Source organism: Ochotona curzoniae, unplaced genomic scaffold, assembly GCF_017591425.1.
Source record: "Ochotona curzoniae isolate NIBS_2020 unplaced genomic scaffold, NIBS_Ocur_1.0 contig_1014, whole genome shotgun sequence".
NCBI classification, from domain to species: Eukaryota; Metazoa; Chordata; class Mammalia; order Lagomorpha; family Ochotonidae; genus Ochotona; species Ochotona curzoniae.
This window is the reverse complement of record NW_024464920.1, coordinates 41,126,107-41,140,372: the sequence shown is the minus strand read 5'-3', so window position 1 is coordinate 41,140,372 and position 14,266 is coordinate 41,126,107. Positions and strand designations below refer to the sequence as shown.

The window sequence follows — 14,266 nt, the reverse complement described above, 5'->3', positions numbered from 1 at the left end:
ACTCATTTGGGATCAAAGCTGAATTAACTAAAGCGGGGGTAGATCAATATATTAAGCTACAGGTTTGATCTTCAAATAGACTACTGGCCTTAAACAGAGAGTCCTTTTCTCAGTATATCTAAATAGTAACACTGCATATTTGATTCCCTCCCAACACAATCTGAAGAATGTGCACTCAGACACTAAGGGGCCAGAGTTACCCAGACTGTGTCCAGTGATCAGACAAAAACAAAACAAAACAAAACAAAACAAAACAAAACGCCCCCTTGAGTCTCACTGGAGCTGTTGTACTGGCCAATCACACTCCAAAATAAAATACAGTAGAAATTAGTTATAAGTTAAAATATGTTTACCTGAAAATGAACTCCAGTTGTTTCTATGATTTTGGGTGCAATCCTATTAAAGAAAAAAAAAAACCTCAAGGTAAATTTTTATATTATACTTAATTCTTAATTCAAGGCAATTTTTTGTGAGCTCTTAGGATTTTCATATACCTCTATCTTATTAAAGTTTTAAAACTCTAAGGAATCACTATGATACTCCACTTTCCCAAGAAAGGAACCAACGCGTACCTACAGGGGTCTGGGCTGTCCTTGCTGATGACAGCCAGCTCAAGTGTAGGGCTAAGATGCCACAGGACCCATTTAATAACTTCACCCATTTAAACCAGAAGATCTATCTTGGAATGGAGGCAGGAAAACAAAACTGATATACATCAGCTCCTGGTTTCTGATCGGCCCAGCACCAGCAACTGCAGCCATTTGGGGAGTAAACCAGTGGATGGAAGATTTCTTTCTGTGCCTCTTTCTCCTCTCTGAAAAATCTGCCTTTCAAATAAAAATGAATATATCTTTTAAAAAAAGAGACGTCTAAGGGCGAGTACAATTGTACATCCGAATAATCTTCCCCCTGTAGTGCTGGCATCCCATATGGGTGCCAGTTCGTATCCTGGCTGCTCCACTTCCCATCCAGCTCCCGGACGACAGCCTGTGAAGACAGCAAGAATGGCACAAGGCCTTGGGTCCCCTGCACACATGTGGAAGATCTGGAAGAAGCTCCTGGCTCCTGGCTCCTACTGGGCTGAGCTCTGGCCACGGCAGCCATTTGTGGGGGGTAAATTAGAAGATGAAAAGATCCCCCTGTCCCTTGCTGCCTCCTGTTCTCTCTCTAACTCAGACATTAAAGTAAAAAATAAATTAAAAATAAAAGTCAAGTGCATGCCTTCAGTATAAAAAAGCTTCATGTGATTTTACAGAGTCAGGCAATCACTAGTATAAATGGGAAAGAAGATAACATGATACATGCACTAATTTCATTTTAAGGTTTCTTTTATGTAATCAAATGTAAAGTTTTTTTAATCAACAAAATAATAAGTTCCTTATCCCACATTAACCTAGTATTATACATATCAAGTAGTGTTTGAAACATCTTGGGGGCTCAAAGATTACTGAATGAACGAACAGAAATAATTTCAGATAATTATGTAATTTCAGAACATTTATCTTTAGGGCATCTTCAAGGCAAAAATATTTCTAAAAGACATTACTTGTTACTGATATAAAGGGCAGCCAACTGGTGGACCACATTCATCACCACTTCATAGCACCTGGTAACAAAACAGGACAGTTCCTGAAATGAAAGAAATAAGTGTACGTCACAAAGTCATCTTTAACATCACCATTTTTGTTTTACTAAGTCTTATGGTAAAAATTCTAAAAATTATAAGTCATTTTCAGTCAAATGTCTAGCAGCCAGACAGCTTGAAGCATCCCCCAAGCAAACAATGTTGAACATAACTCCTGCAACCCTGGGTCACGCCTGCTTGTGCTCTTACTGCATTCCAGTTACACTCCACTTTAAGGGTAACATCTTAGTGACTCATGAAATTCCATCAAGTCAGGGACCAGCTCATTCCTTTGCCTAATGCAGTAGTTACCATTTCTTGGTAAGTTTTTTCTATTAAATAAATGAATATCTGCATCAATAAAGGCACTCAAAAACTGCCATTATATGAAGTAAGACAATGACAGGAGTTCACAAAAGTCACAATGAGACAGCTTCAATGCTCTTTAATCATATCGAGAAGCAGCCTTTGCACACAGATGAAATATCCATTATTCCAGAAATATTTTGTCATTAAATACTTAACTGACATCCACGATGTGCCACGTCTTCTGAAAATTTCTCAGAAGCTCTCACTTGCAGACTGTATGAAGTCTGTATCTAAAGCATTTGGAACCTGGTAAAGCCCACAGCTATTCTAAATGGTAAGCTTTATGGGCTCTCCCCCAACATCAAGATCAGTTCCTAACTAATCTAGGCTCACAAACATTCTTGTTCAGGGTCTAAAAATAAAACTTTTACCCAGCTGTGAGATCCAAAAACTAAGCTTTTGACAATGGAAATATATAATTCATTTTCATTTTATTTAAGTAGCTCTGGTATTACATTTCTTATTAAACTTCTAAAAGCTTAACAAGAGCAAAGAACCAATAATAAAGGACTCAGGGCAAGCACAAAATACAAAAGTAGAAGCAAATGCAATTAAATGACTAGACCAAAGATTGAATAAATGAACTACTTAATGGGCAGCGGTTGGCAGATTATATGAAAAAAGCAATCGTTCTGGAATTAGTGAGTTCATTCACTCAGATAGCCACACACGACACATCCACAAGGAGATGTTCTGAGAAAAGTCTTCAGCCAGCTTCCCTGCTGTGCAAACAGACTCCATTCAACATGAGACAGCTATGAAATCACGAGCGGGACAATCTACAGAACTGCTGTCACAAACACAGCCCACTGTTCGGCAAAATACATCACACAGTGCATGGCAATATTTGGAATGTCAAAGAAACACAACTAAAACATTACATTTTATGACGCTGAAAGGTTGAAAAAATGGAAAAAGATAAATATTAAGCAAAAGGACCAAGCACAACAATATTAGTGCAAAAACAGATGTTATTAGGTTTCCTGTAGCTAGCTACTACACAGAGTGAGAACCCCTTCTCGGAAATACTTGATATCAGACGTATTTTGGATTCTGAAATATTTGCACATACATACTGAGATATTTGGGGGTTAGAACCCAAAATTAAACATGAAATTCACTCATGTTCCATACACACCTTAAAGTCTGAAGGTAATTTTCTACAACAATTTTATTAATTTTGTGCATGAAACAAAAGTTTTACACTAAGAAATTTTCTTCTTTTGGCATCACATCGGCACTAAAAGTATCAGATTCTGGAGCATTTCAGGTTTCCAATATTTGGATTAGGGATGCTCCACCTGTGCTAAGTAATATGTATTTTCACATTTATATATTATATTCATAATTATAGCTTAACAAGGTCTCTCACAATGACCATAAATCACATTTATCAGGAGTCACTAACAATTCTAAACCTGAACGTACTCCAAATAAGAAATGCAAAATTTGACAAAACTGAAAGAGTAAGTTGACACACTCACTGGGCCCCACCATTCTTGCTCGGTTCTGTGAAAACATGGCCCTGGAAAGGAGACCACGAGGCACATGAGGCACATCTACTTCTTTCTGTTGTCGGTCACCATGATCTTGGCAGGCCAACTTTGACGGCGGCAGTGCAGTTCACTCCAGCCCCTAGCTTCTTGCAGGACTCCAGAACCAACCACCACCTGCCCTCTCCAAGGCGCCAGCTGCAGTGTCAGCCCACACAGGCATGGGTGTCAACCCCCTGGGAGTTATTCTAAGATTCCAGATTGTGGTAACGCCAACCTTCTCCATTTCACTCCCAAAAGAGGTATGTCTACTTCCTATAGATTACACCTCAGTGCTTTCTCAGTTCTTGCAGTCCTCTAACTCCTATGTAACCAACTCTGTATTCAATTTCTCTTTTCAAACAAACAAATGAAAAAAAAAAATCAGGGGGCAGTGTGGAGGCACACCCAGCTAAACCTCAGCCTGAAGCACAAGCATCTCATTTGTACTAGTTGAGGTCCTAACTCATCTATTGGCAATTCAGCTCCCTGCTTGTGGCCTGAGAGGGCAGCAGAGACTAGCCCAAGGCCTTGAGCCCCTGAATGCACATAGGAGACGTGAAGGAGACACTCCCCTGGTTCCAGACTGGCTCAGCTTCGGCTGTTACAGAAGCTTGGGAGTGAATGAGCAGATGAAAGATGTCTTCTTTCTGTCTCTCCTTTCCTTTAACTCTGACTTCCCAATAAAAATAAATAATCCTTTCAAAATAAGCATTGTTTAAGGTGCACACCAGAAGATACAGTAATGTGTTGATCCTCTCACATGGTTACTTACTCTATGGCTGGCAAAACAGATGAAATCTACTCTAACTACAAACCACACACAGGACAATTTCAGCTACCTAGAGTTCTCCTGGTGCAAACTAGAACTCTACCCTTCTTCTTCCTACCTTTCAGTACCACTTAAAACTTTGGGGCTTCAACGTTAAATATCTATCTGGTTCCAAGGAGCCATATCCTGTCCAAACCACAGCAACAACTTCACATCCTATGGCTGTTAAAATATCTTATGGGATTTGTTTTCTGGAAAGGACCTGGAATTCACATGCTGTATGATCAACAATATGACCTCAATTAGGTCAAGTAGACAAACAATAGGAAAGACACGAGGAATGTGAGCACAGTTCTGCCTGATTGGTGGCCTATCGGATCCCGGGCCCAGGACTCATGGAAATGGGGACCATCAGAGCCTGTGCTTTCCCTGTCTCCCATGCTCATCTTAGTACTGCACTGTGTTTAATAACAGCAGGGGAATAGGAGTTCTTTTATTTTTTGGTGAAACTAAGACAAAAGACTAATTGAACATATGCAGATAAAAGCATGTGTAAACTAAGACATTCTATTAGAAGCATCAAGTGCTGCTTGTTAACCTAGTTACTGAAGTAAAAATTTAATCCTCTCATTTAACTTCTGCTGATATGACCTGTCTTCCTATTGGTATGAAGTTAAATGCTTTGAAAAGGCAAGATGATGAGGCTGGAATTGTGGCATAGTGGGAAAAGCCACGAATGGCAATGCCAGCTTCCCATACAGGCACCAGTTCAAGTCCCAGCTGCTCCACTTCCAACACAGCTGCCTGCTAATGGCCTAGGAAAAAGTAGTGGAAAACGGCTCAAGTGTTTGGGCTCTTGCTACTACCCACACGGAATATCTGGAAGAGCTCTTGGCTCCTGACGTCAGCCTGACCCAGCCCCGGCTACTGCAGCCACATGGAGAGTGAACCAGCAGATGCAAGATCTGTATCTGTCTCCCCTTGCCTCTAACACTTCCAAATAAATGAGTAAATCTTTAAAACCAACAAACAAACAGATGGGGGAAGTGCCGCTGTGTAGCAGGCCTATGTAGTTTCTGCCTATGGTGCTGGCATCCCACATGGGCTCTGGTGTATGTCTTGACTGCTCCACTTCCCATCCAGCTCCCTGCTTGCAGCCTGGGAAAGCAACAGAGAAAACTCAAGTCCTTGGTCTCCTGCACCCACATGGGAGACCAGGAGGAAGCTTCTGGACTCAAACTGGCTCAATTCCAGCCATTGTGGCTATTTGGGGGAATGAACTGGCAGATGGAAGATTCTCTCTCCTCCTCCATGACTCTGCCTTTCAAATAAAAATAAATGTTAAAAAAAAAAAAGGCAAGATGACAAACTGTCCATAAATAAAATTATACAAAATTACTTTAGTACCTATTTTCCTAAAAATGCTTAAGCATGTTTTAAGAGTTATGATCTTTGAACCTGTAATCCAACATCAGTGTCTTACCATTCTGGGCATCTGAAAGCTACAGAAATTTAAAATCCATGTCATTTGATTGAACTTCTCAAAAAACTTCAATATAAAATCAAATTCAGTTACCTGCAGGAATGCAATAAATCTGCCCATCTGAATCTGGCAGTCGCCTTCCACCATGCTGGACTCTGTAGCTTAGGAAGACAACATCGAGAGTCACCTTCACATCTTTTACCTTAAACTCAATCAACACGAGGAAAAGGGAACTTCCTTGATTAGGACATTTCCTAATATGAATAATATCAGAAACAATTTTTATATGTAGGAAAAAAAATAAGGCAACCATTAACCATACAATTAAAATCCCTACTTCACTACCTAATGAATTCAAAGAAAAACATTACAAATCAATTTCAGAGAAACTGCTATTGCTTCATCACTTTTCCCCCCACTCATTTAACCAAATAAACAAAAACTGGAATGCTAATTTCTCAGAGTAATCATGGTAGTGGTCGTATTATCTGCTAAATATTTGCCAAATATCTGCTAAATATTTCAATGTCAAAGAAGGCATCATCTCATTACAACTCTACAACTTGTAAAACTTACCTCCTTCTCCATAAAACAAGAGACCATTGTAAAATTTAGTTTCAGCCTGTTAAAAATTAAAATAATTTCAATTATTTCATTTTCAAATTTCCAGCCTCTTATAATTCTCTATATTTAATAACAGAGGACCAGATGATTTATGCAAATTCATTTAAATTTTAAAACTGCTTACAACATAAATTAATTCAATCTACCCTTAACAAAGATACAACTGATAAACAGAGCTCCATCACGGTTCCTTTTGCTTTTGCTTTTTCTTATCTGACCACACTGAGTCCCACACCCTTCCCTTAGTTCATGAACACAGGAGGAAAAGCAGCAGGCTATTGCCTCTATCAGACCAAATAGCTTTTGGTTAAACAAAACTGAATGCATACTAAAGATTCAAAGCTTTTGGTTATATCTGGAAAAACAGACACAGCCCACAATACAAACTCTGAAACTATGCAGGGCCCAGTGCAGTAGCCTAGTAGCTAAAGTCCTTGCCTTACACGCACCAAGATCTCATGCGGGCACCAGTTTTAATGCCAGCGGCCCTGCTTCGCATCCAGCTCCCTGCTTGTGGCCTGGGAAAGCAGTGGAGGACGGCCTAAAGCCTTGGAACCCTGCACCCGTGTGGGAGACCCAGAAGAGGCTCTGGACTCCTGGCTTTGGATTGGCACAGCTCCAGCCATTGCAGCCACTTGGGATTGAATCAGAGGACAGAAAATCTTCTTTTCTGTCTCTCCTCATCTCTGTATCTGGCTTTTCAATAAAAATAAAAAATAAATCTTAAAAAGAAAAAGATATGCAGACCTGCATTCAACCAGTTACTACCAATGGATTGTAACGTGACACTTGTTCTCTTACATCTTAGTTTCCTCATCTACTCTCCCCTTCTCACTGGGTTGTTACAAGCATTAATTGTGTTTCTGGATCAAAATATTCTGCGAATGATAGTATAAGCATTAGTACTACAAACTGCATTCTTAGTATTACCATTACTTTAAATAAATAATATATTCCATCTGTATTTATTGCACACTGGGCATATATAAGTACATATTTATCTTATTAAAAAATGTTTCAGAGGCAGAGAGAAAGAGACATCATCCTCTCCCATTGATTCATTCCTCAGATGCTCACAATGATTAGAGCCAGGCCAGGGCAAAAGCCAGGAACAAAATCCAGGCCTCCCAAGCAGCTGGCCGGAACCAAGCCACTCAAGCCACCACCTCTGCCTCCCAGGATCTCCACCAGCAGGAGCTACAGCGAGGGGCCTGGCAGAGCATCCGACTGAGGTCCACTCCTGCCGGGCACAGGCAACCTAAGTGCTACAGCACCCCGAACACATAACTGCTTTAAAATGATCTATTTGTAAAAGTTTTAAGAATACAAATCATCACCTCATATTTTAATTTCTTGATTTCACAACAAAGCGCTGCATAAACAGTGATGACTTTGTTTAAGACCTAGTTTTAAGAGAAAAAGAAAAGAAATTGAAGTACATTTTAACTAAAGACATTTTTAAAACATGTTTTTTTGATTAAGGATTTTGTACCTTGTTTTCAGTCTTTATGAGCTCCAAAAGGGAAGACTGTTCATAGGGCAACAGCTGCAAAAACAAAAGTAAAAAATGTCTAGTTGTAAACTCACTGAAATTTATTCTATCAAATTTGTATTAAGACACTGCAGCTAGCCATCTCCTTAGAAACACAATAAGAAAAATAAACCATTTCAGAAAGAAACAGGGTCAACATGACACAATCAAGCTACCCTGTAAGGTACAAGGTTGTTGACTGCAAATAAGAGTGCTAGAAAACGCAGGCTAATAACGTAACACTGGGATTAACAAGCTTCACTAGTTAAAGATCACAGTGAAAGGCCTCCCATAATGCTGGAATTTATTATGCATGCATAAGTTTAGTAATATACAATTAAATGGATAAAAAGTTATAATGAACACAATAGAAAAAGAAAACGTATTTTTAGAAACACTTAAAATACAGTGCTCAATTCACTGTCCTAAGGTCAGCTCACTCTGATTTTATCTGTTAAGTGAAATCCTTCTTCTGGTTACATGCTAACAGTTAACTTTTCAAGTGGGTAAGCTATAGATACACTTTCTCATGAGATCATACTTTCTGTTCCAAAGATTTTGTCTGAGTTTGTGATTTTCCCAAAACACTAAGCAAGGCCGTTTGTATAAATGTAAACACAGTAAGTAACTCCCCAACAATGGAGCTACAGAGGTTCCTGATAAAGCAGCTGGGAGGGTGGACAGGGTGCACCAGAAAATAAAATAACCTTCTGGAAAGGAAGATGAAGCTTTGGGAGGATTTCATTCCTTTACAAAATGGGTTGAGACAGATTTTTAGAACCAAAGAGGTCCTTACAGTCCAACGGCAAGTCTTTAAAAAAGTTCCAATGTTGCAACAAATCAGATTACTTATAGAACTAATGCTTTTCAAGCCACTAGTAATTGGTTTTGCTTTTGGGATTTGTTTATTTGAAAGAGTTACAGAAATGAAGTCCAGCGCAATAATCTAGCAGCTAAGGTCCTCACCTTGCATGCTCTGGGATCCCATATGGGTATCGATTCTAATCCCGACAGCCCCGCTTCCAATCTAGTTCCCTGCTCATGGCCTGGGAAAGCAGTGAAGGGTGATGGCCCAAAACCTAGGGACCCTGCAGCCATGTGGGAGCCCGGGAAGAAGTTCCTGGATCCTGGCTTCAGACTGGTCCAGCTCCAGCCATTGCAGCCACCTGGGGAATGAATCACTGGATGGAAGACCTTCCTCTCTGTCTCTCCACCTCTCTGTATATCTGACTTTGCAATAAAATAAATAAATAAATAAATAAATAAACCTCAAAAAAATGTTACAGAGATGGAGAGAGACTGATCTTCCATTTACTGTTCCACTCCCCCAGATACTGCGATAGCCAAAGCTGAACCCAACTGAAGGCAGAAGTCAAACAGCGTAGTGTGGCTCTCACACCAGGCGACAGGGCCCAACGCTCAGGCCATCAGCTGCCTTTTGCCAGGACTTTCTCAGGAAGTTATCTGATGTAGAGCAGCTGGGACACATCTGGCGTCATACGGGATGCCAGTGTGGAAGGCGGCGGCTTTACCTGTTAATAAACCACAGTGCTGGCCCCTATGCCTTTCGTTAAGCCTGATATAGTTTTCTTCTGTAAGGGAATAATTAATTAAAAGACTTAGAAATTTCTATTAAGCGACCCCTTTTTAAAATAATCTTTTGAAGTTCTTTTGAAATACTTTAAAAAACATCATCTGAAAGGCAGAGTTTACATAGAGGGAGAAACAGACAGACAGATCTTCCACCCACTGGCTCACACTTCCCAAATGGCTGCTGCAACCAGGGCTGACCCAGGCCAAAAGAGGAGCACAGAACTCCACCTGGGTGTTCCAGGTACACAGCAGGGGCCCAAGCACTGGGGTCCCCCACGGCCTTTGCAGGTGCAATGCAAGGGAGCCACTTAAGACAGAATATTTAGATCTACACGACAATACTTACAATCAATAAAAGGTTTTTAACAAAAGAAAATAAACCTCATCCTCAGTCCTACAGCCAAATAAGGGCCCGACATCTTGAAATTGGATGGCCAAAGCATATGGACAGAGTACTGACATTACTACAAACTAAAACATACAAAAGATAGGTAAGCATACTAATGAAAACATGCCTTAGAATAAAGCAGCAACAACAACAACAACAACAAAAGCAAACATGCCTGATACTCCTACTCAAGGGAAGAAATAAACACACTCAAGGCAGCCAGAAAGGACCTCATCTTACGGTCTGCTTTCAGGAAACATGCACAGAGCAAGCAGAGTGGCTGGTGTGAGCAGGTACAACGGCATGAGGGAAGGAGGGGACTACTGATGTGTCTAAGATTTCTTTTTTTAGGTGGTAAAAATGTTCTAAAATTGACTGCAGTAATGGTTGAATAACGCTGTCAAAACACAAAAAACCACTGAGTTGTACAATTCCCAAGGGTGAGTTGTGTGATATGACATCAACACAATCGTCATTCACCAAGTCCGTGTATGACTGACTAGGGACAATGTCAAGTATGCAGTAAGTACTCAATAAATACTAGTTATTACTTACATAGCAACACAGTGACGGAATAAGACAGGACTTTGTCAAAGGAAACAGCAAGATAATTTATACATACTCAAAAATTATCCATATATCAAGTTCCCCTATATAGCCAAACAGAACTTTCTGGAAATGATTAGAATATTCCTTATCTTAATTGGGATATAAATTACATGATTATGCATGTAAATCCAGCAAAATGCATTAACCAATACGGTTTAAAGATGTGCATTTCAATGTAGTAAAATAACTTCAATAATAAAAGCCTGAATATCCTATCCTGGTGTCTTCATTTTCTTGACAATAAAAATCAAAGGCTAGCTTGAAAAGGTGGACTTTGTGCCATTCTCTGACAATAAAGGCTTTGAGTTTGCATTGTTCCTTAAAAAAAGGGAAATTAAGATACCTAAATGGCTTAAAGAAATGGAAATTAACAATCTTCTTCAAGTTTCTTTTCATTGCTTTTGAAGACCTAGTATGTCCTGAAAATACACACATACCAAAAAAAAAAACAATCAAACCTTTAATGCTATGGGATCAAGATTGAAATCCCAGACGTCGCCAATGGAATCGTCAAGCGCGTCCTCAATTCTTCTCAGTTGAGACGTATACTCCTCAAGAAATTTCCCATAATTTTTAAGCTGGACTTCAGCATGAATTTCTAAGTTTAAAAGTTAAAAAAAAAAGTATGTGGTAAGTACAAGTAATGAATTACAGAACATAAAATATCCTCAAAAGTCACAATCAGGCATTGTTAATTATTACTTTGGAAGGTCTGAACTTATGAGAAAAAGTTCAAAGTTACACCGCTCAGCCTTCAATCTTCTCCAAATACCTAAGATACTTGTAAAAGCAGTAACGCATTTACACAGACTGGGTGATGCCTTAGACTAATCAACCACTATGTTCTGGTTCTAAACAACTTTGTCGCAAAAATAAATCATGCAGATGTAACAATGTATTGTCACAGAAGCAATATTTTACACACAGTAAACCTTTTAAAAATACACCTGACTTTTATTAAAATGCAAGTTTCAGATCTGATAATTACTCCCACAATTCCTAAAATTTACCAAGCTATTTCAATCATTAAATGATGATAATCAGGCCAAAAGGTCCAGGGTAAACACCAGCTGAGTACGGAATACTGCTCTAATACTAACAAAATATACACAGGAATTTAAGGAGTCACTGGGGGAAAAAAATCCTGGATTTAAAAATGACTGCTCAACTAAACTAATGAAAATATTTCACTTTATACTTAAGAATTCACTACTTATTCTCAAAGGCAACAAATTCACCTCCTACCAATTTCTGTACAGATATAACTAACTTTATTCACTTTTCACCTTCTAAGAAAAAAGAAAGTTTCTCTTCAAATGAGTACAAAGCAACGATAACAAGCGTGCTTTGCCTCAGACTGCAGAAAGCGCAGAGACTCTGTCCTTTACTCTGCCTCATTTTGCAAACAGTTCTGAATCAGGAGGATCAATTCAGCTCCCAAAGGTTCCCTCTCATTCTACTACTAGACTTGCCAGTTGGGAAAACAGCCTCCAGGTGGGATTCACAGTGCAAACGCTAATGGAGAGCAGGTACAGAGAATGGTCTGTTTCTTCCTGTGACCATCTCAACAGTGCAGATTCTTACAGCCCTAGGGAAATGGTCAACCAAAGCTGTACTCAGGAGCTTAAACTCAGGAACAAAGGCCCATAAGCCACCCTTCCAGAGTTGTTAGGGGAATTCTCAATGCAGCAACAACAACCTGTAATAACTTTAAAGGTCCTTGCTGGGAGTAGCTGTGAAATTGACAAAAGGTAAAATAAACTTGAAGTAAGAACTACAGGCTGATTCAGAAGTCAGATTCCCAGAACACCCCTATTTTAGCAAGCCCACCTCTCCCAGCACACTGCACGCCTGGTTTATCTGTGTCCCGACACCCTAGCACTGCAGAAAAGGCCCGCCGAGCAAATCAGATCTTTCTATTCTGAAGTCCCTCCAATTTCAAGTCCAATTAACAAGCCCCTGTTACAGTGTTTCACAGGGATTTGAATGAAGGACCTGAGTCCATACAACTTCACCCATCTCAAGGTGCAGTCTCCTTTGTAACAGTTAATACAGAATCCTTTCTACAAAAGATTTTTATCACCTACAACATGTTTGTTATGCCTCAAGAGTTACGATCTTACGGAACGTTTTATGAAAAATTGTAAGTGATCCTGGATGCAGTTTACCCTGACCTAATAAAACCAATTTGCCTACCGACATTTTAAGACTTATTTTTATTTATTTTAAAGGCAGAGAGAAAGACGGAGACAGGTCTTCCAACTGCTGGTATAGTCCACAAACGGCCTGTATTGCCAGGGTCGAGCCAACCTGAAGCCAGAATCTTCTACTGGGGCTCGCACGTGGGTGCAGAGGCCCAAGAATTTGAGCCATCCTCTGCTGCTTTCCCAGATCATTAGTAGGGGAGTGGGATTGAAGTGGAGCAGCCGGGCCTTGAACCAGCACCCATAGCAGCATTCCAAGCGGCGGCTTTAACCATCACAGGCCTTCATCCCAAATTTTAATGAACATTCCACCTTGTGAGGACAACGATGCATTAAGAAAATTCACAAGCAAAATGCCCCCGTTTCCTAACAGTAAGACAAATAGTATGACGAGAAACAGGTTGCCGATCGTATTAATCTCAGTTCGAGTTTCACTAAAATACGTCTACACTGAGCTGAAAGAAAATTTGCTAAATGTCTCTGGTTGCACTTTTATGTTAAGATTAGACAAGTCGGCTCTCTGAAGCAAAATTCGTGGCAGATTTTCTGTAACACTTGAAACCTTTGTAGTTCCGAAGGCAACATCTAGGACATCATCGCAAATACACTACGGAGCATAAATAAAAAGCCGGAGAGAAGATCAAAGTGGTATTCGGGTGAAGGGCTCTTCTCAGCGGTACGTGAGGAGGAAAAACACCCCAGATTCTCAAAGTTGGTTTGGGAGGAAAGGAAGAAAAACAGGAAACCGAAACAGGAACCCAGCCTCCTCTAGACCCAAAGGCTCCGAGCCGAGAACCCCCGAGGGGCCGGCCCCGGCTCCGGGCAGCACAGAGCGGACGCCGCTCCTGGGGTCCCCCCGGAGAGGCCAAGCCATTAACGGGGACCCTGCCCCAAAATACACACACACACCCCCGAAAGCGACGCTGGAGGGGGCGTCCCGCTCCCATCCCCAGGGACAGCAAGTGTCCCGACGCGCCGAGCCCTCCCGCAGGAGGCCCGACGCTCCCTTACTCTGCGAGCCGTCGTCCACGCGATCAAACTCCCAGTCTGGGGACAGCGTCTCCACCGCCATCACCCCGGAGCCTCCCACAGACGCGGCCCCGACTGCCCCCACAGCGGCGGCGGCCTCACCCCGGCGCCTGTCACCGCACGTGACTTCCGGCCCCGCGCCTGGCCCCGCCCCCGCGCGCTCGGGCCGGCCGCGCTCGTCGCCCCTTCGGCCGCAGGGGCCGCTGGGAAAGCGAGTCCTCGGCGGATGCCGGACGCGACCGGGCTGGTGGCCATCTGCGGCTTGGTCTTCCGCCCGCACTCGGGCGTCGCGGCGGCGCCCTCAGGGTCGGTCTGCTGCGTGGAGGCGATGTTCCCTCGGTCACCCCCACGTAGGGCACAGTTCGTGGGGTGGGAGGACAGCGCTGCAGGACGGCGAGGTCCCCGTGGCCAGCACCATGGCCGCGGCCAGCGCTCCGGACGCCGCGCTGGCACGGTGCGAGGGGAGGAGCTACCTAAGGAACACCCCGACGCGGGAGCTTAACTCGTG

General features: G+C 41.7%; 1 protein-coding gene across 4 annotated transcripts in view; it reads right to left on the bottom strand.

The window, feature by feature from the left end:
• Nucleotides 1-13,876, bottom strand: part of WASHC4 (WASH complex subunit 4) — a 54,018-nt gene extending 40,142 nt beyond the window's left edge. Inside the window, exons 1-8 of one of the 4 annotated variants that reach the window (XM_040984789.1) lie at nucleotides 13,741-13,876; nucleotides 10,984-11,123; nucleotides 7,897-7,950; nucleotides 7,742-7,807; nucleotides 6,357-6,402; nucleotides 5,874-5,941; nucleotides 1,547-1,629; nucleotides 354-396 (exon numbers count right to left, since the gene is read on the bottom strand). In XM_040984789.1, coding sequence (XP_040840723.1) covers nucleotides 354-396; nucleotides 1,547-1,629; nucleotides 5,874-5,941; nucleotides 6,357-6,402; nucleotides 7,742-7,807; nucleotides 7,897-7,950; nucleotides 10,984-11,123; nucleotides 13,741-13,801 — 561 coding nt within the window. In that variant the 5' untranslated portion in view covers nucleotides 13,802-13,876. Of the gene's footprint in view, nucleotides 1-353; nucleotides 397-1,546; nucleotides 1,630-5,873; nucleotides 5,943-6,356; nucleotides 6,403-7,741; nucleotides 7,808-7,896; nucleotides 7,951-10,983; nucleotides 11,124-13,740 lie in introns of those variants that run through there. The other 3 variants (XM_040984782.1, XM_040984797.1, XM_040984806.1) reach the window with 3 other exon arrangements.
• Between the last annotated feature and the right edge of the window lie 390 nt (nucleotides 13,877-14,266).